Source organism: Argopecten irradians, chromosome 5, assembly GCF_041381155.1.
Source record: "Argopecten irradians isolate NY chromosome 5, Ai_NY, whole genome shotgun sequence".
In the NCBI taxonomy this organism is placed as follows: Eukaryota; Metazoa; Mollusca; class Bivalvia; order Pectinida; family Pectinidae; genus Argopecten; species Argopecten irradians.
The window spans coordinates 7,026,022-7,050,909 of record NC_091138.1 but is presented as its reverse complement, the minus strand read 5'-3'; the positions used below and the strand labels follow the sequence as shown (position 1 = coordinate 7,050,909).

The 24,888-nt window shown below is 41.3% G+C and overlaps 1 protein-coding gene across 1 annotated transcript; it reads left to right on the top strand.

Moving 5' to 3' along the window:
- Positions 1 to 6,561: 6,561 nt before the first annotated feature.
- On the top strand, positions 6,562 to 23,997 carry LOC138322742 (short-chain dehydrogenase/reductase family 9C member 7-like). The gene is made up of 5 exons (XM_069266824.1): positions 6,562 to 7,532; positions 20,612 to 20,824; positions 21,047 to 21,229; positions 21,608 to 21,740; positions 22,185 to 23,997. Exons 1-5 carry the CDS (start codon positions 7,325 to 7,327, stop codon positions 22,510 to 22,512), a joined length of 1,065 nt encoding a protein of 354 aa, XP_069122925.1. The 5' UTR covers positions 6,562 to 7,324; the 3' UTR covers positions 22,513 to 23,997.
- The last annotated feature ends 891 nt before the right edge of the window (positions 23,998 to 24,888 follow it).

Below are 24,888 nucleotides of genomic sequence, written 5' to 3'. Positions count from 1 at the left end.
CCCGGGTCCTTAGTTCTATAATAATGTTATTTGTTTACTAAAGCTCTGACGCACGTGTTTTAGATAAACACCTGACTTATAGATGTGCTAGATAAGGAATAATTTTGTGTCTGCATCCCCTGTTATCTACTGGGACAATCTGTACCTTGATCTGTACATACTCCGTCACTCAGTGGTTTACACAGCGCGTTGTAAAGCTTATATATTGTGTAAATTACATAGCTTTTCTCTCATTGGGGTAATAGCCATGTGTGAATATATAGGAAAACAATTAGCAATCATTGAACTCATATGTCCAATATCACACTCAGATGTTCCGATAAAGCGAAAACAACTGCACAATATTTAGATTGATATGAAATGTTAGAAATGGTATTTATACACAATAGCATATTATGTTAAGCACATAAAAAGGGTGATATATATATAATTAACAAAATAAAGAGACAAGTTATGTTTATGTGAGCACAAGCGTTTGTGCTACAGCTGCTTCATTTGACTGGTATTTGACGAGAATATCAATTGACGACTTGATTATTCTGTTCTGGTGTATTAAAGAGAATGTTGTCAATGCCAAGAATTAAAAGAGTTAAGATATTTAGTAAAAAAGTAAGTATATTTCGACGAGTAATCAATGTATATTATAACTTTGTATGAACATTTTGATGATATGGACTCCTTGTTAGTTTCTATTCAAGTTTACGCAATCAAAAGGAAGAAGAATTGGTGAGAATTATTTCTAGGATATGTTTAAAAGGCCTTAACAACGTACGGGTATTTGAGTTACTCGACGAGGGAAATAATGCATACGATCCGAGTCATTTGGCTGGCGTAACTTTTTTTATATCAATATAATATGTAATTTCAAATGGCCCTCTCGACGGTATAAATTCGTTACACGACTCATAAGTGACCTAATAAGAGGAATATTAGGTCTAACATTAACTTTATCAGGCGAGGCGATGTCATATGGGTACTTACGCACCCATATGGACATAGCTAGTTAAGAAAACTAGGCCGATGATAAAGTGTGTTAATCCTTACCATAGGTTTATAAATCGTAACGACAATATCCATAAGACTATTGATTGCCTGTCTGCTTATTGACAAGCCCATCTGACGGCCTATCACAAAGTAGATAAGACATCGCCAAACGCTAAACAAAAATGCACATTTGAACGATAAGGGATTTCGCGTTTGTTTTCTGTGAATTCTTTCGACAACACCCCAATGGCATGAATCATCTCATTAGCGCTATCCGCTCTTTTATCATTTCGATCTTTAAGAACAACAGACATCGACTTAATCGCCGAACTAAGCACGGATGGTAAACAAGGACATTATAGATTTACAAAACTACCATTTTTATGCAACAGGGAGTATTATCCGCGACAGCGTTTTGTGTGTCCTTAGGGAGCCCGTCATGTCTTGTTGTGATGTTTTACAATGTTTTACATGTCCTCTTGGACTTTCCAGATGTTAGCGTCCTCTCGGTAAACCTAAGCGTGTAAATGTAGGTAAAACCTTATCCTAGTGTCTCTAAATGTTCGCATTACACTCGTCATGTAAACCTAGGTCAATAACATAGATTTTAAAGAGGCACGAATTTTCGATGTAACCGACCCATGGCAATTATAACCAGGTCAATGATATGCATGTTTAACTGCAGCAATGATCGGGATAACTAGGTTTATGACATGTCTCTTTGTCATATATATCACATCCTCACTGATATATCCCCCCCACTTTGTATACATACCGGCGTGCTTTGCCTGCGTTATCAAATAATGAAAGTTACTGGTGTTGAAGAAGATAACAAATATATCCTTCGTATGGCCTTAACTGCTTCGGTAATTCTGTAGTAACAAACGCATATACCTAGATGGCCATAAATCTGCATTCCATTATGATAAAGTATTACGATTATTTCAAGTTTATTTTTTCAAAATTCCTATATTTACCTATGGTGCACGCCTAAGCATGAGTCAAGCCAACGGAAACAGACGAATATTTGTTGGGCCCGTTGGGAAGTGATAAGTCGACAATGCTGGTATTGTGTTGCTCTTGTAGGAGTTCCATTTCTTCTATATCAATATAGATATCTGGAGCTGTCGTCAGGCTAAAGCAAAGAGAGATTCAAGAACTGAACCTAATCAAGGTCATCTCTCCTTTAGCCTAGATTTAACTTTCTTTAAGACTGGAAACGCAGACATTTTCTTGTTTTAAGATATACGCTTTTATTGTTGGAAAAGTAGATAAAGATGTATATGCAATGATTATAATCAAAGGAGGTGTTATTACAATGTATCGTTGTATGTGGTTTACCCATTATAAACAAGCAGTTGACAATCTCGTCGACCAATGGCCATGCAATGCATTATATGCCTTTTCGTGTACGTAGAATTTCTCGCTCAGTACAAAATAAATTCAGCATATGATTGCAGATGCTACAAGAGGTTGGCAAATATAATGCATATTCGATATTTTCTGTGCATTTTATTTAAGAAGTCGCTTCCAAAATGCGTCATAAGTGTTTTAGAGATAAAGAACCATTTTCATTGGCCTGGAGCGTTTGTATGAAGACAGGATCCCGACCTGCTAACCTGTTTTGTGTATTGGATTGAGTGCATGCCATCAGTAATAAACGAAAACTGTGTGTACTACGCATGTGTTTGGTGAGGGTTAAGTTACAATATATTAAAGAGGCCTAGGTATCTCTTTCAATATCTTTTCACAGACCAAACGACAATCCCAAGGTTAACGAGTAACGGTGTCTACAGTATCAAATAATAAACAGAAAACAAAAGAGGTAAGAAGATAAAAAAAATGTACCGTCATTAGGGACGTTCGCCTAAAACATAACAATGCCTAGCTTATATACATGCATATACGTTGTCTGTTAAACGTTGACAACACATACACAAACATGTGCGCACATGGTATAAATTCAGTGACGGTTCATGGTATGTTTTTGTGTTTTATGCGTATCTCCAAGATTCCTCTAAATGGGCTGTAATATATCGTCTTATCCAACAAACAAATCACTTTATGTGAAACTGTGAGTGCATCGACAAAGACTTTAAAGTGAAAGGTCTTATCATGTCGTTCTGAAGTAGACTTTAATGTAATTCGCACATTTATCATCTAATAAAAACGGTAGGACTCTCGTCTTTTTCCTGGCAGCATGCCATGTGCTGCTAAATTGTTTAACGTTTACCTTGAATCTGTTGTGTGAGGGTTTGTTTTTCGGACAGAGAAACAAGGAAGGGATTCATAATGATATTGTTCAGTTGACAGCCCTCAATTAATATCAATAATTATGTGAAAAACTAGAAACCCCTTATTTCTGACCATGGTAACCAAAACTATAACTGTATGACAATAGCTAACTCATACACCGTTACCCCTTATTTCTGACCATGGTAACAAAACTAGAACTGTATGACAATAGCTAACTCATACACCGTTACCCCTTATTTCTGACCATGGTAACCAAAATTCCATCCATTACGTTTCCGCGGTAACTGTGGAGACAAGGGAAACGTCATGAAAAAGAAAGCCAGAAAGAAGATAAAAGACAAACTACTAAAGGTCACCTACTCTATCATGCAATAGGGACAGCAGGTACAAAGTTGCTTTTTTGTATCTATCTATTGATTATGTACCTTTCGGAAATGACCAACAAACTTAATGTTAAAGAGCCATTTTAATTACTAATGGTTAGATTCTTTAGTAAATCTAAAGGTTTCCGTCTTATCTAAACTATGTACATTACGTTCCCATTTAATGCCATATCTTCGTTAGTGATAGTAAATTTGGCATACATGCGTCATTACCATCGTAATTGATGCTATCTTCTGTTAAAGTGCACATAAAATAATGCAGATTGAACGCGTTAGGTATATTTATAATTTGGTATCGAAGACACTTTGTTAATACGTGTGCAAAAATGGTAAACAACACGACAACGTTTTGATTAATAGAATCTTACATGGGCCTGTCAGATGGACAGGGGTATTTCAACCCGAGTGAAAGATTTTGGCTATTCAATCCGAGGCTTGCCGAATGTTGACAGTCAAAATCTTTCACGAGGGTTAATATATCTTTGTCCATATGACATGTCCTTGTTTGATTTTTTCTCTCCCATACTTTAACAATACATTAAGAAAATGCAGTCATATAGAAATATTTCCAAAGCGCTGCCATCATAGGAACGTCGCAATACATCAAAATTAATGACGTCGACGACAATAGTCACTGCAGGTATTGATGACGTCACGTCATTGTCTAGCGCGTGTGAGTTGCCTTTTCCATATCCCGGTAAAAGATAGTTACCTTTTCCCTAGCAATCGCGGGATAAACAGAAGCTTACATGGATCTGTCAAGTGGACATGGATTTCTCCCATACTTCACATGAATATCCCGTGGTTGCTAGGGAAAAGATAACTCTTTCTCACTCGCGCTAGACAATAACGTGGCGTTATCAATACATGCGGTGTAGCCGCGTCGTGCATTGTCGATGACGTCATCAATTTTGACGCATAGCGACGTTCCCGTGATAATGACTCGATAAAAAACTGGAAAGCAACGGGAATTTTATATTTTTTCCAAAAAGTATGGGAGAAGAAAAACCATATATAAGTCTGCCAGGTGGACATGGATATCTCAACCCTCGTGAAAAAAATTTTGGCTGTCAACCTTCGGCAAGCCTCGGGTTGACATGCCAAAATCTTTCACTCGGGTTGAGATGTTCCTGTCTACCTGACAGACCCATGTAAGATTCTATTAATCTCCACCCGAGTGAATAATTTTGGCTGGTCAACACGAGGCTTACCGTCTTTTACATGTAAACTTTAACAAAACGGTTCCTGCTCAAACAAGACTTACATGAAAACAAAAAGTATCGACAATAAAACAATATCATATTGTATTGTGGATAGCAGGGCTAACAACACAAGAGGAGCAACAATGTCTCTGTAGTGAACGATACTGACTAACCCGGTAGAAATCACTTTCTTCGCTAACCTGATAAGTAAACATGCATAAAACAGCAGGATTCTCAGTTAAATCTAATGTCAATACCAGAAAAAGGGGCGTAGGAAGCGGGGGGGCAGGGGGGGCAACTGCCCCCCCGTTCCCCAGGACGGGGGGGCAAACATGTCTTTTTGCCCCCCCATTTTCGCCGACTGAAATTTTCTAAAAATGCTTATTTGAAAGAAAAAAGGGTCCTCCTGCACATTTTTCGTACTTCATTCTAGAAAATTTTCCGCTGCGCGGCGCATTTCCTAAAACCTTCAAGCATATATGTCAAACCTTAAATAGTAAAAATTCAATACACACAAACGAGACTAAAATGTCCATCAAGAGAGTCTATGTACTATTTAAAAAAATGTCTCTTAAAAGATCAATTTGTCTTAGCGAGAAAATTATTCATTTTTTATGTTACACAACAATGTGCCGATGGTGTGAAGCCGGTGTATTCAGATCGAGTAGGGTTGCATAATGTTATGACGACACAATTATCATTTCTAAATGCAGGTAGCTTTAAATCGAAAAACTACCATGTTCAGAACGCTTTATAATCATTAAAATACATCGTCGTAAAACTCATCTCAGCCATTCTAAATCGTATTTTTTTCCCGGGGAGACCCCCGGACCCCATAACACCAAATTCTCGCGCCTTTGGGCGCTCGCAAATTCATCGAAATGCATCGTAAAACTCATCTTAGCCATTCCAAATCGTAATTTTTTTCCGGGGGAGACCCCCGGACCCCCAAAATACCGAAATCTAGCGCTTTGGGGCGCTCGCAAATTCATCAAAACTCATTTAAGCTATTCTAAATCATAATATTTTTCCCGGGGAAGGCCCCGGACCCCCCAAACACCAAAATCTCGCGCTTTCGGGCACTCGCAAAATCATCAAAATACATTGTAAAGCTCATCTCAGCAATTCTAAATTACTATATTTTCCCCCGGGGGTCACCCTCAGACCCCTAAAACACCAAAATTTCGCGCCTTCGGCGATCAAACGCTTATTTGGCCAATTTGCGTATTTTTAATTTCCTTTTAGCGGGGGGGGGGGGGGGGGGGGGGGGGTGGGAGGACCTTTGCCCCCCCATTACGTTTCATCTTCCTACGTTAAATCTAATGTCAATACCAGAAAAACAGCGATTGCTGTACTTGTGCTGTAAGTACTAATGTAGACAAAAAGATCCCCACATTTATAGTAGCAATTACAACAGACAAATTTAAGGTTGTTTTGTTAGGGAAGACATTCTTGCAAGTTAAGGGGGAATGTTAGGTAATGGTATACGACAGACAAGATAGACAAATATGTAATACCACACAAATAAATCAACAATTATAACAGTTTACCGAAGACAATAGTTTGGTGAACGTATCGATTAACAAGCCATGTCGGTAAAAAGTACCTGTGGGCACGACATCTGTAACGGTGACGATGGCACAGCAGGTACGGACTGAGGCTGGCAAACCTATCCATGGCAGCCTATAGCGACCTAGATCAGTAAAGCTGGCTGAGCCAAACGTTATAAATATCGCTCTAGATCAAATAAATCTAAAAAGTGATTTCCCAGATGATATCGCCGCACACTTTATAGAGCGACTTTATAACCGGAGATTCCAAGTGATGTACAGTATCAGTAGATAAAACTTCTAGAAAGTATCGGACAACGGGAACATACATGTAATTATCTTAGCCTTTTGTGAATGTCGATACAGCGGTTAACTTGGTGTACTAGTTAGTATCGAAAACAAATCGTCACGACGGTGGACAAATCTTGATATCAAAATACCCATCGTGTATTCGGAAAGTGTTTATGTAACGTATTCAGTGTGATTTTGATATATCAGTGACATTGTTCAAGCAATTAAGCATAAAATGTCATATCAGGTTACAATTCCATGAGCAATCAATGAATTGACTTAGCACCGACATTGGATTGGATGAGGATGGTTCTGTGTACTTAAGGGACAGTGTTTGATGTGGCGAGTCTGTGGTGGTTTTCTGAGGTGTAAAAAGTCCTATAGGATAATTACAGGTAACGAACACAGGTAGAAATCAAGCGCAATAAACACCGGGTACCCTTGAGCGTGAAATGGACTGGACTACGTTGGTAAACATAGTAACGTCGTGCCTTTGAAGCCCGTACCTATCTCCGGAGGTATTTATAGTGACGGAGGGGTGACCCAGTCGTAATATCTACAATAATGGACACGGGGTAACACACCTGTATATACGTGTTTATTACCTGTGCTTATATAGACGTACACTACAGATATTTCCATTCACTGATAATTCAGTATGAAGCGTTTAGCCGGAGTCGTCCTATTGGCGTTAGGCTTTGGAATTTACATTAGTCAACCCAATGCTTTCTATACAACCGTGTTGTCCAATTCGCTATGTTCGTTAGTGTTTTATGCAGGTATCGGACTTACAGCTTTTTACCTGCTGACCAGTAAAAGACAAAGACTATGTGTTAATCCTAGTGGAAAGGCTGTGATAATTACAGGTGAGTGTACATGTAATCCTTATGTAAATAGGCATACAGTATTGGTTATGTGTAGTTTCAAATGTATGTACACTGTGCATGTACATACATATGAACATACATCTTGTAAGCAGAGATAGTACATGATATAAAAAAATATAAAAGCTTCAAAGAGACGTCTTATATTACATAGGATATAATCACAAACGAGCCTTATTAAATTCAAATTCAAACGTTTAGTATGCATGGGCTGTATTACATTCTATATGTATATAAGCCTTAATGTGTTTTGGAAAGGAGTCGCCCATGCGTGTCCTACAAGGGCATAGACATCGAAACACGCTTGTATAGAAGTGTACCTGTTCCTTTCACCTGTATACTGTTTACTCCTAGACTTTAAATATCCTGGACACTACGGATAAATTAAGTCAATTTTTATGTGACACAAAGCCAATTTGGAAAAGCTGAATGTAGGTTAACACCAGTTGGCTAGAATGACTTTTAGAAATCCAGAACAATGCTATCACAGTTGGATCATTTGTATTGACAGTGAAAATCTAACACAGAACAAAGCATGCATCTGTCAAATTGTTTGTGGTGGTGTCAGATGGAACTCGGGTTATAAAATGGTATGTTTGGTAGTGTATGTAAAGCATTACGTATTATTCTATATCAGCATTACACTGGACATGGAAGTCAACATGCGATCACCTATTACCAGTATAAACTCAATAATGAAAGATAGTATGAAACTGGGTCACGGAAGCATTTAAACCATGTCTGGATCAGAGCGGATACTTAGAAATATTGATTATTGTAATTCTTGTCATCCTTGAAATACTAAATGACACATGATAACTTGATGTGAAGTAGGTACTGATGTTAGAGAAGGATGACTGGCCATGGTTAAGTACACACGTACGTACAGCTATTTAGTGTCGTCGACTCAGGGGTCAAGTATTTCAGTCAGGAAGTTTTAATTTAGATATTATATAATTGTAACTTAATCATTGATAATTACTCAGACATTCTTAGCATCATTTGATTCATTCTAATAGTTAGGAAACCTATAGCCTAGAGATGCGTGTAGTGTTCATTATATGTATAGATATTAGTGTTTGATTGTCTCATACAAATGGTGGTATCCTTATACACAATCCTTATATTACACACCAAGTCTATTAATTATCATTAAAGTATGTTCTATACAAAACTTTTTTTTCCTTTTGACTTGTCCTATTAGAAAGAGATACAACATGAACATACTGTCTTCCAAAACACACACATGCATTCTCTACACACAATGAATACTGTGGAACATGACAGATGTACCAACCATACCACAATAAAACTTATTGTATAACCATTTCACATTCCCATATACTAGTACTAGGCTGGTGATCATAAGTATATGTAAAACAACAAGCATGCCAACATTACACATTTACGATATTTGAAGTCTACTTTCTTAGGCTCAAAATACTCCTCAGTAAGTTTGAGCCTAAGAAAGTAGAAAAATGTAGTTATACATCTGTCATGTTCCACAGTATTCATTGTGTGTAGAGAATGCATGTGATAACCAGGAAAACCCCATAAATACAATGTAATCTTTATTTATGAATGGATGTCTGTGTTCGGTTGCTGAATTATCATTAGAACTTTATTTCATTTTAGTATTATCGTTTTAATTCATATTGATAATATCGCTTTTGGTGTTACGCTTTGTGAACACTTTGCAAATGCTTGTACCGCCTTGCTTTCTTTGAGGTTAATTTACTTCGCAGAAGTTATGCAAACTATGGCAGTGTTTTGCATTTCAGTTTATAGTTTGAACACGGGTCATGAAGCTAAACAACTTTGAAAAGAGATTGATCGATAGCGTAAATGATATGGTTTAAAATGCATCAAACATTTAAGATAATTGTTTCAAATAAATGTAAAATTACAATTTTCTGAAGGAGCCTTCAGCATAGAATCAACTCTTATATACATGTAGCAGATACGGAGATAAAACTAGGTCCCGCAAACATTTTCGTTATTTATGGGCGAGACAGTGCCCATTTAGCGCCCATTTAGAAATTTAATATTTAATCTTTCTTTTCGAAGTAGATTTGTAATGGACTTGAACAGGTGTATACTAGGACATCTCCCTGGCTCCCAGGGGTGGATAGTACTTACAGAACTCCCAGGGATGGATAGTACTTACAGAACTCCCAGGGGTGGATAGTACTTACACAGGTAATGGAGGTATGGTTCACTAGCCAACATTGTCTGAGAAGGTTTGCTTTCGTCAGGCAAGCTGTGATAGGGCTCAAATAACATTGTACAACTATGTTTGTATTAATATCCAGGAGGGGATACATGTATACAAAATGTTGAAGGGCCATTCTCGATATCCTGCATTACATGAAGCATACGAACAAACGGTGTGGGACTCGCCATGCGATGAAAAGATCAAATAGACCCGGATAACATGCGAATGGCTATAACGAGGACTGTTGGTACTTTGGGGATATCACTCCGCAAGTGGTAAATCACCAATATAATTAAAACGGTCTGCTCGTGCTCCCGTCGTGCATATATCGCCGACTCGTTTATCAAATTATTGATCTACGTCGGTAAATCAGGGAAATTGAATACAGGTGAATCATTATATTGTTACAGGTATCTGGGTCAATGAGCATCGTCAGAAATGTGTAAACACATAGAAGCATGGCGATAAATAGGCGGTAAATACTCTCGTGAACATGTGATATTAATGTCAAATTATAGTCTCCATGCAAGTTTTGAGTTATATTGATGACGGTGGGTCTCTATAGGCTTGCTTTGAACCATGGTCCGACATACACACTGTACTGGCAGGCCATCTGGACAGAATTCCCTTTAATGAATGTACTGGTACTGTATCGGGGCTGAGCTCCACTGATGTACGATGGTGATCAGTTACTGCTTGGAACAGATCAGTTTATATCCCGAGTGGAAATTGTCCCCTATTCACCATAACATGAAGTAATAGCATTTTCCAGTTTGTAACTGGTACCATATATCACGATTGACAAGTTTAATTAAAAACTTCCTAAAGATTTTCCCACCGGCATAGACTCTATATAATTTTTTCTAGATACAAAACCGTAAGTGTTACAGAGTAGGTAAGTGGAATACTGGCTTCTCTTGACCAAACTGCTTTATAAGGTGATTAACTTCCATCCGGGTGTGGATGGCAGTTAGAAATACTTCACAGGTGTCAGAAGTAATCTGACTTCCGGTTTCGAAAGTAGTAGTTGCACATTTGATAATGAAGCTGGTTGATCTCCAGTATATCCATGTTTGCTGTCTCTGACCAATATTCATCAGTTAAATTGAACTTCGATCCTTTGTCAATCTGTTGGTTCCATTTTGGTTTTGCTTTAAATAGTAGCAATAAATATTAAGGTTCGCTGTAACACACATGAAACAACATAGGATCAGTTTTATGTACATTTAGTGCGAGCTACATGTCAATTTGGAATTGAGCCCAGCATTATCTTGGAAACTTAGAATACCACGCCAAATTATAAAAATTAGATATCATCTGGCTAACACCTATAATTAATATATAAGACAAATAACCACTTTTTCTACGAGGCTTTGTCAAGCCTTTCAGATGTATGTCTGACGGTACGTGGTGCAATAGCTAGGCACTGCTACTCTGGCGTTCATCCACCTTTGTCCAGTAGGGTTTATATATCCTGACTGTTAATAGGACGTAAAACAAAAAAGAGGGAAAAACCAAACAAACCTAACGTTACTTTATCCAGTTATTGTAACATGAACATGCCATCAGTGAATGTTCATATCCATGTTCACCTGTGTACTTGAAGTCAAACGTTTAAAGAAGATCTTTATCTCAATTCACCTACATATTCAAATACTTAAAAATATATACTATAAACAAACGTGGTTAAACAAGTTCTTATCTACAGGTTGATCGATTGGGATACTGGTACCGTATAAAGTCTCTCATACACACTCTTAGCTTTCATTGTTCTACATACACATGTACATATATAGTATGTGAGGTGAGATATAAACGAGAATGACTATTAATTTTCTGACATTGAAATGCAAACTAACATTAAACAGATTACGCATTAAAAGAACACAAAAAGACGAAAGTTTATTTACATGTTTATTATGAAACACAAAATAGGATGTATGGAGAAAATTGCGTTGCAAGAAGATCATACAGTTTGCATTGTATAAAAAAGGCGACTAACTAAATTTGGGATATTACTGTTCACATGGTTAAAGGAGTGTTAACACATTCGATTGACATGAAGGTAAATTGTGCTGTACCCCTCGACCCTAGGGGTAGGACGTTACAACTGTACCCATCGACCCTAGAGGTAGGGCGTTACAATTGAACTCCTCGACCCTAGAGGTAGGACGTTACAATTGTACCCCTCGACCCTAGAGGTAGGACGTTACAATTGTACCCCTCGGCCCTAGAGGTAGGACGTTACAATTGTACCCCTCGGCCCTAGAGGTAGGACGTTACAATTGTACCCCTCGACCCTAGTGGTAGGACGTTACAATTGTACCCCTCGACCCTAGTGGTAGGACGTTACAATTGTACCCCTCGACCCTAGTGGTAGGACGTTACAATTGTACCCCTCGACCCTAGTGGTAGGACGTTACAATTGTACTCCTCGGCCCTAGAGGTAGGACGTTACAATTGTACTCCTCGGCCCTAGTGGTAGGACGTTACAATTGTACTCCTCGGCCCTAGTGGTAGGACGTTACAATTGTACCCCTCGCCCTAGGGAGGACGTTACAATTGTACCCTCGGCCCTAGTGGTAGGACGTTACAATTGTACCCCTCGGCCCTAGTGGTAGGACGTTACAATTGTACCCCTCGGCCCTAGAGGTAGGACGTTACAATTGTACCCCTCGACCCTAGTGGTAGGACGTTACAATTGTACCCCTCGGCCCTTTAGGTAAGACGTTACAATTGTACCCCTCGGCCCTAGTGGTAGGACGTTACAATTGTACCCCTCGGCCCTAGAGGTAGGACGTTACAATTGTACCCCTCGACCCTAGTGGTAGGACGTTACAATTGTACCCCTCGGCCCTTTAGGTAAGACGTTACAATTGTACCCCTCGGCCCTAGTGGTAGGACGTTACAATTGTACCCCTCGGCCCTAGTGGTAGGACGTTACAATTGTACCCCTCGACCCTAGTGGTAGGACGTTACAATTGTACCCCTCGGCCCTAGTAGGTAGGACGTTACAATTGTACCCCTCGACCCTAGTGGTAGGACGTTACAATTGTACCCCTCGACCCTAGTGGTAGGACGTTACAATTGTACCCCTCGACCCTAGTGGTAGGACGTTACAATTGTACCCCTCGACCCTAGTGGTAGGACGTTACAATTGTACCCCTCGGCCCTAGAGGTAGGACGTTACAATTGTACCCCTCGGCCCTAGTGGTAGGACGTTACAATTGTACCCCTCGGCCCTAGAGGTAGGACGTTACAATTGTACCCCTCGGCCCTAGAGGTAGGACGTTACAATTGTACCCCTCGACCCTAGAGGTAGGACGTTACAATTGTACCCCTCGGCCCTAGTGGTAGGACGTTACAATTGTACCCCTCGACCCTAGTGGTAGGACGTTACAATTGTACCCCTCGACCCTAGAGGTAGGACGTTACAATTGTACCCCTCGACCCTAGAGGTAGGACGTTACAATTGTACCCCTCGGCCCTAGAGGTAGGACGTTACAATTGTACCCCTCGGCCCTAGTGGTAGGACGTTACAATTGTACCCCTCGACCCTTTAGGTAGGACGTTACAATTGTACCCCTCGACCCTAGAAATAGGACGTTACAATTGTACCCTCGGCCCTAGTGGTGGGACGTTACAATTGTATCCCCTCGGCCCTTTAGGTAGGACGTTACAATTGTACCCCTCGACCCTAGAGGTAGGACGTTACAATTGTACCCCTCGACCCTAGAGGTGGACGTTACAATTGTACCCCTCGGCCCTAGTGGTAGGACGTTACAATTGTACCCCTCGGCCCTAGAGGTAGGACGTTACAATTGTACCCCTCGACCCTAGAGGTAGGACGTTACAATTGTACCCCTCGGCCCTAGAGGTAGGACGTTACAATTGTACCCCTCGCCTAGGTAGGAGTTACAATTGTACCTCGCCCTAGTGGTAGGACGTTACAATTGTACCCCTCGGCCCTAGAGGTAGGACGTTACAATTGTACCCCTCGCCCTAGGGTAGGACGTTACAATTGTACCCCTCGGCCCTAGAGGTAGGACGTTACAATTGTACCCCTCGGCCCTAGAGGTAGGACGTTACAATTGTACCCCTCGGCCCTAGAGGTAGGACGTTACAATTGTACCCCTCGGCCCTAGTGGTAGGACGTTACAATTGTACCCCTCGGCCCTAGTGGTAGGACGTTACAATTGTACCCCTCGGCCCTAGAGGTAGGACGTTACAATTGTACCCCTCGACCCTAGTGGTAGGACGTTACAATTGTACCCCTCGGCCCTAGAGGTAGGACGTTACAATTGTACCCCTCGGCCCTAGTGGTAGGACGTTACAATTGTACCCCTCGGCCCTAGAGGTAGGACGTTACAATTGTATCCCTCGGCCCTAGAGGTAGGACGTTACAATTGTACCCCTCGGCCCTAGAGGTAGGACGTTACAATTGTACCCCTCGGCCCTAGAGGTAGGACGTTACAATTGTACCCCTCGACCCTAGTGGTAGGACGTTACAATTGTACCCCTCGGCCCTAGTGGTAGGACGTTACAATTGTACCCCTCGGCCCTAGTGGTAGGACGTTACAATTGTACCCCTCGGCCCTTTAGGTAGGACGTTACAATTGTACCCCTCGGCCCTAGAGGTAGGACGTTACAATTGTACCCCTCGGCCCTTTAGGTAGGACGTTACAATTGTACCCCTCGACCCTAGAGGTAGGACGTTACAATTGTACCCCTCGACCCTAGAGGTAGGACGTTACAATTGTACCCCTCGACCCTAGAGGTAGGACGTTACAATTGTACCCCTCGGCCCTAGGGGTAGGACGTTACAATTGTACCCCTCGACCCTAGAGGTAGGACGTTACAATTGTACCCCTCGGCCCTAGAGGTAGGACATTACAATTGTACCCCTCGGCCCTAGTGGTAGGACGTTACAATTGTACCCCTCGGCCCTTTAGGTAGGACGTTACAATTGTACCCCTCGACCCTAGAGGTAGGACGTTACAATTGTACCCCTCGACCCTAGTGGTAGGACGTTACAATTGTACCCCTCGGCCCTAGAGGTAGGACGTTACAATTGTACCCCTCGACCCTAGAGGTAGGACGTTACAATTGTACCCCTCGGCCCTAGAGGTAGGACGTTACAATTGTACCCCTCGGCCCTAGAGGTAGGACGTTACAATTGTACCCCTCGGCCCTAGTGGTAGGACGTTACAATTGTACCCCTCGACCCTAGTGGTAGGACGTTACAATTGTACCCCTCGACCCTAGAGGTAGGACGTTACAATTGTACCCCTCGACCCTAGAGGTAGGACGTTACAATTGTACCCCTCGGCCCTAGAGGTAGGACGTTACAATTGTACCCCTCGACCCTAGAGGTAGGACGTTACAATTGTACCCCTCGGCCCTAGTGGTAGGACGTTACAATTGTACCCCTCGGCCCTAGAGGTAGGACGTTACAATTGTACCCCTCGGCCCTAGAGGTAGGACGTTACAATTGTACCCCTCGGCCCTAGTGGTAGGACGTTACAATTGTACCCCTCGGCCCTAGAGGTAGGACGTTACAATTGTACCCCTCGACCCTAGAGGTAGGACGTTACAATTGTACCCCTCGACCCTAGTGGTAGGACGTTACAATTGTACCCCTCGGCCCTAGAGGTAGGACGTTACAATTGTACCCCTCGGCCCTAGTGGTAGGACGTTACAATTGTACCCCTCGGCCCTAGAGGTAGGACGTTACAATTGTACCCCTCGGCCCTAGAGGTAGGACGTTACAATTGTACCCCTCGGCCCTAGTGGTAGGACGTTACAATTGTACCCCTCGACCCTAGAGGTAGGACGTTACAATTGTACCCCTCGGCCCTAGAGGTAGGACGTTACAATTGTACCCCTCGGCCCTAGTGGTAGGACGTTACAATTGTACCCCTCGGCCCTAGTGGTAGGACGTTACAATTGTACCCCTCGGCCCTAGAATTGTACCCCTCGCCCTAGGAGGACGTTACAATTGTACCCCTCGACCCTAGTGGTAGGACGTTACAATTGTACCCCTCGGCCCTAGAGGTAGGACGTTACAATTGTACCCCTCGGCCCTAGAGGTAGGACGTTACAATTGTACCCCTCGACCCTAGTGGTAGGACGTTACAATTGTACCCCTCGGCCCTTTAGGTAGGACGTTACAATTGTACCCCTCGGCCCTAGTGGTAGGACGTTACAATTGTACCCCTCGGCCCTAGTGGTAGGACGTTACAATTGTACCCCTCGGCCCTAGAGGTAGGACGTTACAATTGTACCCCTCGACCCTAGTGGTAGGACGTTACAATTGTACCCCTCGGCCCTTTAGGTAGGACGTTACAATTGTACCCCTCGACCCTAGTGGTAGGACGTTACAATTGTACCCCTCGGCCCTATAGGTAGGACGTTACAATTGTACCCCTCGGCCCTAGAGGTAGGACGTTACAATTGTACCCCTCGGCCCTAGAGGTAGGACGTTACAATTGTACCCCTCGGCCCTAGAGGTAGGACGTTACAATTGTACCCCTCGGCCCTAGAGGTAGGACGTTACAATTGTACCCCTCGCCCTAGAGGTAGGACGTTACAATTGTATCCCTCGGCCCTAGAGGTAGGACGTTACAATTGTACCCCTCGGCCCTAGTGGTAGGACGTTACAATTGTACCCCTCGGCCCTAGAGGTAGGACGTTACAATTGTACCCCTCGGCCCTAGAGGTAGGACGTTACAATTGTACCCCTCGGCCCTAGAGGTAGGACGTTACAATTGTACCCCTCGGCCCTAGAGGTAGGACGTTACAATTGTACCCCTCGGCCCTAGAGGTAGGACGTTACAATTGTACCCCGCCTCGACCCTAGTAGGTAGGACGTTACAATTGTACCCCTCGGCCCTAGTGGTAGGACGTTACAATTGTACCCCTCGGCCCTAGAGGTAGGACGTTACAATTGTACCCCTCGGCCCTTTAGTGGTAGGACGTTACAATTGTACCCCTCGGCCCTAGTGGTAGGACGTTACAATTGTACCCCTCGGCCCTAGTGGTAGGACGTTACAATTGTACCCCTCGACCCTAGTGGTAGGACGTTACAATTGTACCCCTCGGCCCTAGAGGTAGGACGTTACAATTGTACCCCTCGGCCCTAGAGGTAGGTACGTTACAATTGTACCCCTCGGCCCTAGAGGTAGGACGTTACAATTGTACCCCTCGGCCCTAGTGGTAGGACGTTACAATTGTACCCCTCGGCCCTAGAGGTAGGACGTTACAATTGTACCCCTCGGCCCTAGAGGTAGGACGTTACAATTGTACCCCTCGGCCCTAGTGGTAGGACGTTACAATTGTACCCCTCGGCCCTAGAGGTAGGACGTTACAATTGTACCCCTCGGCCCTAGAGGTAGGACGTTACAATTGTACCCCTCGGCCCTAGTGGTAGGACGTTACAATTGTACCCCTCGGCCCTTTAGGTAGGACGTTACAATTGTACCCCTCGGCCCTAGTGGTAGGACGTTACAATTGTACCCCTCGGCCCTAGTGGTAGGACGTTACAATTGTACCCCTCGGCCCTAGAGGTAGGACGTTACAATTGTACCCCTCGGCCCTTTAGGTAGGACGTTACAATTGTACCCCTCGGCCCTAGTGGTAGGACGTTACAATTGTACCCCTCGGCCCTAGAGGTAGGACGTTACAATTGTACCCCTCGGCCCTAGAGGTAGGACGTTACAATTGTACCCCTCGACCCTAGAGGTAGGACGTTACAATTGTACCCCTCGACCCTAGAGGTAGGACGTTACAATTGTACCCCTCGGCCCTTTAGGTAGGACGTTACAATTGTACCCCTCGACCCTAGAGGTAGGACGTTACAATTGTACCCCTCGACCCTAGAGTTAGGACATTATAATTGTACCCCTCGACCCTAGTGGTAGGACGTTACAATTGTATCCCTCGGCCCTAGAGGTAGGACGTTACAATTGAACCCCTCGGCCCTAGATGTAGGACGTTTCAATTGTACCCCTCGACCCTAGAGGTAGAACGTTACAATTGTACTCCAAGTACGTAGTTTTTGATCATACAAGTAAAAGGCGACTAAATGTAGGAGTTGACCGTGCCTTCTGTGAGGACGATTCTTGGTTCCGTTCCCTTGGCGCGACACACAATTGTCTATATAAGTTGTAGTTTCTTCTACAGTAAAACATGACCGGATGGGGTGTTTTGATCGATACATTTAGCGGTATCCTTCAGTGAAATAGGACTATAAAAGGACAAGATTCTCGCTATTAAAAGGAGACACAACACTAATATACCGCAGCCTCCCAAGCTCAAACCCGTATAACACAAACTCTTAGGTATTTTGTATATTTGATGTGCTATAGAGTCCTTTGAGATTTTGGAATCAGTTTTGGTGTAGACAAGATAGGGGTTGGGTCTGTTGCCAATACTTTTCAGAAATAATTTACGCAAACTTATTTAAATAAAGTTCCTTATTATCACCACGTTTGATAAGAGGATCTGACTACATCCAATTAGGGGTCACGTCAAGATGACCTTTGGAAATAATTGGCACTGCCAGAATCTTGACTGGGGACGAAATAGTTTGAAAAAGATGTCCGAATTATTTCCGTGTACGTAGCCATCTCGCCCAAAGTGTACAACAAAGCTAAATGTATATGTATACTGGGACGAAATGGCATTATCAATTGACATAACAAAGTGTAGAAAATATGTTTGATCTGAAGTACACGTGGTAAAAGGTTATCCGAACATGACCCCTTATGGGATGTTTTCAGATCCTCTATTGAACCTAGTGGTAGTAAGGATCTGTATTTTAATCATATTGTAAATTACATAGTTTCGAGATCTTTTCCCATTATAATATATTTCCCATTGAAGTTATCAAAATTCAAAATAAGAAATGGAACTGACTTATAAACTTAGGACAGGGCGTCGTTTTAATAAGCTTAACTGCTCTTCAACCAATTATATGACAGAACAAACGTCATTATTGAGCTTTGGTTTCTTCTTTTCGAAAATGTCAAATCATGAAACACGATGCTGAAAGATAATCAAATTTGAGGTTTTGTGTCAGGCTATTAGGAGGATTTCATATCAGGAAACCAATGATTTGTTTGTTTTATGGAATTAATGTCCTATTATCAGCCAGGGCCATGTATGCGGTGCGTAGCGTGTGTGAAGTGAGGGGTGCGTGTTTTATAGTGATATATATATTACTGAAGCATGCCAACGACACCAACTCTGACAACGGAAGAACCAGTCGTCATACTCCCTGTACGTTAAGCGCTTACGGGAGCAGAAACTACCACTTTTATAGACTTTGGTGTGTCTCGGCCAGGAGACAACACACAGAGCCAACCTCACAAACGTCGTGTCGTACTACGACGAAACAAGTACATTGTAAGTTATGCAACAGCACGACGATTATGAATGAGCTTGATCTAACTACCAAAACTGCCAAGCTGGTTCGTTTCTTTACTTTAGGTCCGTGTGTCCAGATTTAGACATGTCGGTAACTAATGGCCCGGATCGATCCTAATTACACAAACTACAGCACGGCTTCATTACCAAGGATGGATCCATTGACTCATTGATAGTCATGGATTCTCACACCTAATCTGTAACGAGAATTCTCGCGCGTTATTATCAATAGTTAATGACGGAAATCAATGCCAAAAACCAGATGACGTTACCTCCCTGTGGTGCATTGTCATATCTAATCAGCACCATATTGAGCTGTAAAATTGTTCTATCAAAATCCATTATTATTTTTTGAAAAGTACATTTTTTTATCTTATACGTGTATTTTCTGGTTGTATATTTTACAATGGCCAAAACATTGTCAAACAATTGGGTCTATAAAAGTGGTAATTTCTACTGCTTAACGTTCAGAGGAAGTGGGAGAATAAGTTACCCGTTGTCAGTATAATGTGACCAGCTGGTATACAGCTCAGGTGTATTTGGCAGCATGCTTTAGTAAAGTGTAGCACCTAGAAGAGGCAAAGCATTCCTACGTTTACATGGAGACATATCACTGACATATCGTGGTCTCCTATAACACAACAGTAGAGCACCACACACAGAACACGACATATACAGGGGGTCGTCATACCGTGGCTGTGAATACAACGTTCGTATAATTAACAACCAATCAGTGACGAACCGCAGCAATGTGTGTTCTGATATTGTGCGTGTTTTAAAAGACCGTTTGTTAGAGTAGGAGTAACAAATACACTACATAGTTTTGCTACTCTTTCAACACTGCAATACAATTATTTGCGTTCTAAGATCATTTTCTTCCCAACAAATTACACTATGCGTGTCGAGGGAACTTCCAGCGACTAATGTCTATGACTGTCTTTTTAATATCAAATGGTAGATGGTATGTACCGTCATCTATAGGGAGCAAGAAAGAAGTTTACAACACGTTGGTTATTTACATCTCGTATCCTATACAACTGGATGAACGCTTAGCCATTTTAAAGTGTTGGTTTCTGGAGACAACATTTGACACAAATGTACATTTTGACCACTGCAGCTTGACCATTTAGTTGGTCAGTAGCCATCCTATTTGAGGGTACACGAAGTAGATAAACGGTAACGATCATGATCCAGACACTCCACAGAATAAGGCTTAGTAGTGAAAGATATTAGAGTTAATCACTTATGAGGAATAGGACCAGGGGATATGAATAGTTTAGTCTGTCTTTGAGAAATGAATTTATCATTTCTCTCCTGTATATTTTACAAGAAAGCGAAGAATTTTATTTTTAAATGAATACTTTCAGAAGATCTTAACTTTCGAATGCAATAAAAATGCATCTAAATTGTTGTTTCCCAGGATGCGACAGTGGATTCGGAAACAGCCTGGCCAGGCGTTTGGACAAGTTGGGCTTCATGGTGTTCGCCGGCTGTTTGGTCCCTGATCGAGGAGGCGCCAGAAAGCTTGAAGAAGATTCCGAGGGGAGAATCAAAGTGGTCGAGCTCAATGTTACAGACGACTATCATGTGAGGGGTGCTGTAAGATTCGTCAAAGACAATTTGGGCGACCACAGTGAGTCCATCATTCAGATGCATTAATTGTATTTCTTATGCTTTCTCGTAAATTCAATATATTCAATTTAATGAAAGAATAAATGAAATAATCAATAACAGTCACTTCGTATGACGTATTGGAATAAAATCGATGTGAAGATTAGTTTGTCTTCATTGCATTTAATATCATCATGGATTGGTATTTGCAGAGAGTCCTTTTTAACCAAGGTGTATTTTACAGCACTCTGGGCATGTGTAAACAACGCTGGGATAGCCGTGTTCCAAGAGATCGAATGGTGTTCCGTCATCCAGTTCCAACAGATCATGGATGTCAATGTAATCGGTGTTGTCAGGGTAACCAAAGCCTTTCTTCCCCTCATCCGGGCATCCAAAGGCCGAGTCGTCAATGTGGCCAGTCTTGCAGGTGGGTTGTCAAGGTTGATTCTGACAATGACGTGATCTACCAAGTTAAATGGAAAACAACTGCCGGGTGGTATTGAGCTCTGTTTCTATTTTAGGCGTTATATGTATCGGACAGTCATCAACAGTCAATGGTAAATGAGGATCACAATTCCCTAGATAGTAGTATTTCAGATGCCACCAACTATCAATAGACAATCACATTGAAAATGCTTGGGTAGTTTTTAGTTTTAAGTGAAGCCAACTCCATGATTTCCCTATCTCTTATCAAAATGGCAAGGGGCAGTCTTATTCTGTTCATAATAATCATTGTCTAATCAAGTTCTCTCTTTGGAAATTAATTTGTTTATTTTATGGCTAACGGGCTTCGTGTTTCCCACAGGTCGGTTCACTGTGCCCTCGTTTGCTGCCTACTCCATGTCAAAGAAGGCGTGTATAGCGTTTTCCGATGGCCTCCGCCAGGAAATGCACAAGTTTGATATAAAAGTAGTTACAGTAGAGCCTGGCCTGTACAAGTAAGAAAAATCTATTTTTTTTTCTTTTTACATCATCGACATTATTGCCATAATAACTGTTTACATTAAATCCGTTCTCTATTTGCACTTTGGTGCACATGCACGAGCTAGTGTTATCTGATATATACAAACATCATGAGTTTTAGAAATCAAGATCACTTGAGGAGTTGATTTATATCACTTATGTCTGGTCTTTGTTTACACTACACTCTTTTATATGTGGGTTTGAGAGGATAAATGGTATCTACCAACATCACGAACATTATTTACATGGCTAATATTTTTGGCTATTCATATACTTTTCCGTGGAAACGAGATAATTCAAATCATATATGTAAATCAAAATTGAAGCATATTTCTAATAAGTTAATATTAATTGGATTTAATTGTTATACAAAACATTACAGTGCCTATTTATAAAAGATGCCTGCACTCCCTTTACAGAACACCAATAGCAGCCACAGATTACCTCATTGACACAAACCGGAAGTCGTGGGCAGAAACGCCGACAGAGGTGAAGGACGTTTATGGCGAGGAGTATTTCGACGCTTTCCTCAAAAGCATTGAAGGGCAGATGAAGCGCGCTCGCAGTAACGTTGATGAGGTTGTGGACCAGATGGTCGAAGCAGTCACTACGAGAGAGCCGCGCGTGCGATATGTTCCTAACTTCATGTCAAATGTCCGTGCGTCCATCCTCATGTACCTGCCCACATCATTGACGGACAGATTCTTTGAATCTATCTACAAAATTAAGGTGGACGTCAAAAAGTAGTGAAATTGAAATTCGCTGTGTTACTGATTGTATGAAAAGACTTGAATGACCAAATGTGTATCATCATTATTATTTTAGCGGTTGAATCCAAGCATAGGACATGCCCTTTTGCCCTATTTATATGAATCTACATATTGAACAATGGCATTTGTTGTTTCTTTGTAGACTACTGTAGTGTGCATGTTAATTTTTTAACTAAATGTCAGTATGTAAACAACCTCAAAAGCATAATGCGGACAGTTTCCTCTCCAGATAGGTTCAGGTGAAAAGGCTGTGGAAAGGAGATTTTATTTCACATTGCAAGTGACGCGTAAGACTTTTTCTACCACAATACGTTGTGTTATTCCACTCTCAGACCATTGTATAAATGTGCGGGGTGTTGGATAACTATATACTAGTGGAATAACACCTTCTGGTCTTTTTATTGGTCGAGATTAAAATTTTGAACCTAACTATTTTTTCACATTGTTTACGCCATGGATCATCGAATGACGTCATGTTGCTGTACTTCCATCGCTGCTTGTAGAACAAATCGCTTTTGACACGGATGTGTGACGACGTTGGAATCTGTCATGTTTTCACGTTCGTAGCATAAACTATCGACTCAAAATTCATAATTATCTTTTGTTTAGTGATATAGTTTACTGTCCGTGGACCCTGGTGATGATTTCGGTAGAATGAACGCACCTGGACCGGGCTTGTACTTTGTTACAATACTTCGATGATTATTTGGCGGGATGTGGTATGATGTCACTTTGCCGTAAACATGTCCCAATATAGTTCGACAATGATCACATGGATAAGTTAATTGATCAAGTACCAATAGAAATATAGCCTCGATGTTCGGTGAGTTGGAATGCACGGGATAGTTGTTGATAATTAAAATTATTTGTTATTAATAATTCTTTAAGCAATTAAGATTTTTAACATTAACTAGTGCCTGTTTGCTTATGATGATATCCCAACACCTTATTTCCATATGTCGGCGAATAATTTTATTTTATTTTTTTACTTTCTTGTACATGTATATGGTTTCATTGTGGTAGAAACAGGTCACACAACTTCGGGTTATTGGATATCCCACACTCGTAAGTTATTTTTATTATAACAAACGACACTCGCTAAAGCTCGTGTTTATAGTAACTTTTAAAAAATATACTCGTGTGGAATAAATTTCATATCCAACAACCACTCGTTGTGTAACCTCTATATACGTCATAATCAAGAAGGAACAATTGACTTGACAAGCCGTGTGAAATGTAGTATGGAATCCCGACAACATTCAGTGATCTTTCTGAATGGAAATTTCACGGAACAGGACGTGAATTGGGTCGACAGAAGCTAAAATGTCTGTTTACATTATTGTTCATGAATGTCCGTCTTTATTCTGTTGTAATGTCTAAAAAAGTCATAATTATTTACATATATACCTGTATATCCCAATATAACCATTCAAATATAAGAAAATAAAATCAAAGTTGCCTATTTAATTTGTTGTCACATTTAACTGACGTTGGGAAAGCTAACCATTGTACATTTACTAACAGTGGATTGGCCCATCTTTTTGACAACTCCAAGAATGTTGAACATGCGCGTTTTATGAATCGAATACACAAACTTACATCGGAAATGTGTTTATATTATATTCAAGGGTTATACATGTATGTACAGACAAAGTCGGCTATCGTTCAAAACATATGTATACTAAATTCACTAAACTGATCCTTCCATATTATGTGAAGCCGTTTTGTATGTTTAGACCAACATGTTACCAGTTTAAAAAGTCCGCTACCTGATATTGATGGTTTGCGGTATGTTAATATACAGATATGCTTGCAATAAATTTTTTTTGCATACTGGATACACGTAATGACAAAGGTTATCGTCTAAAAAATGTTAGTATAGGAGATATACTAAACACAGTTTTGTCGACTTTAAGAGAACACCACAATAACGCAAAGTCTGCAGAGATATCTTGACAGAGACTCCCACGTAAAAGATCGTAAAGGAAGTAGTTGCTGACGTAAGAAGAAGACTTGTACTGGTATTTATAAAGCTAGTGGGCCCTTAGGGATCCATATATCTTTTCCAGTCTAAGTTACCGGGAAACCTGGCTAGTGGTAATTGTGTGGAGGTTTTGAAGGCGATCGATAGGAGAGTTCACAGTCATTTACCTTTGTAGAGGTGTTCAAATTGCTTGGTCGTTTACGACTAGGAAGACGTATCGAATAAAATTGTCCCACATAAACCATCTTTTACATGCACCGACATATAATGTCCTAGTTTGTCACCCATGGCGAGTGTTATTTTGTTGAGCTTATGTTGAAATTCGACCATGTGACATACCTATTGTAAGTGTAGGTCTGGATTTTTTTT

What these genes read in the sequence shown, in the direction of transcription:
- LOC138322742 (XM_069266824.1), top strand. Translation starts at nt 7,325, where the DNA reads ATGAAGCGTTTAGCCGGAGTCGTCCTATTGGCGTTAGGCTTTGGAATT. An exon ending in AAAGGCTGTGATAATTACAG is followed by an intron (nt 7,533 to 20,611) that starts GTGAGTGTACAT and finishes GTTGTTTCCCAG; the next exon opens with GATGCGACAGTGGATTCGGA. An exon ending in CAATGTGGCCAGTCTTGCAG is followed by an intron (nt 21,230 to 21,607) that starts GTGGGTTGTCAA and finishes TGTTTCCCACAG; the next exon opens with GTCGGTTCACTGTGCCCTCG.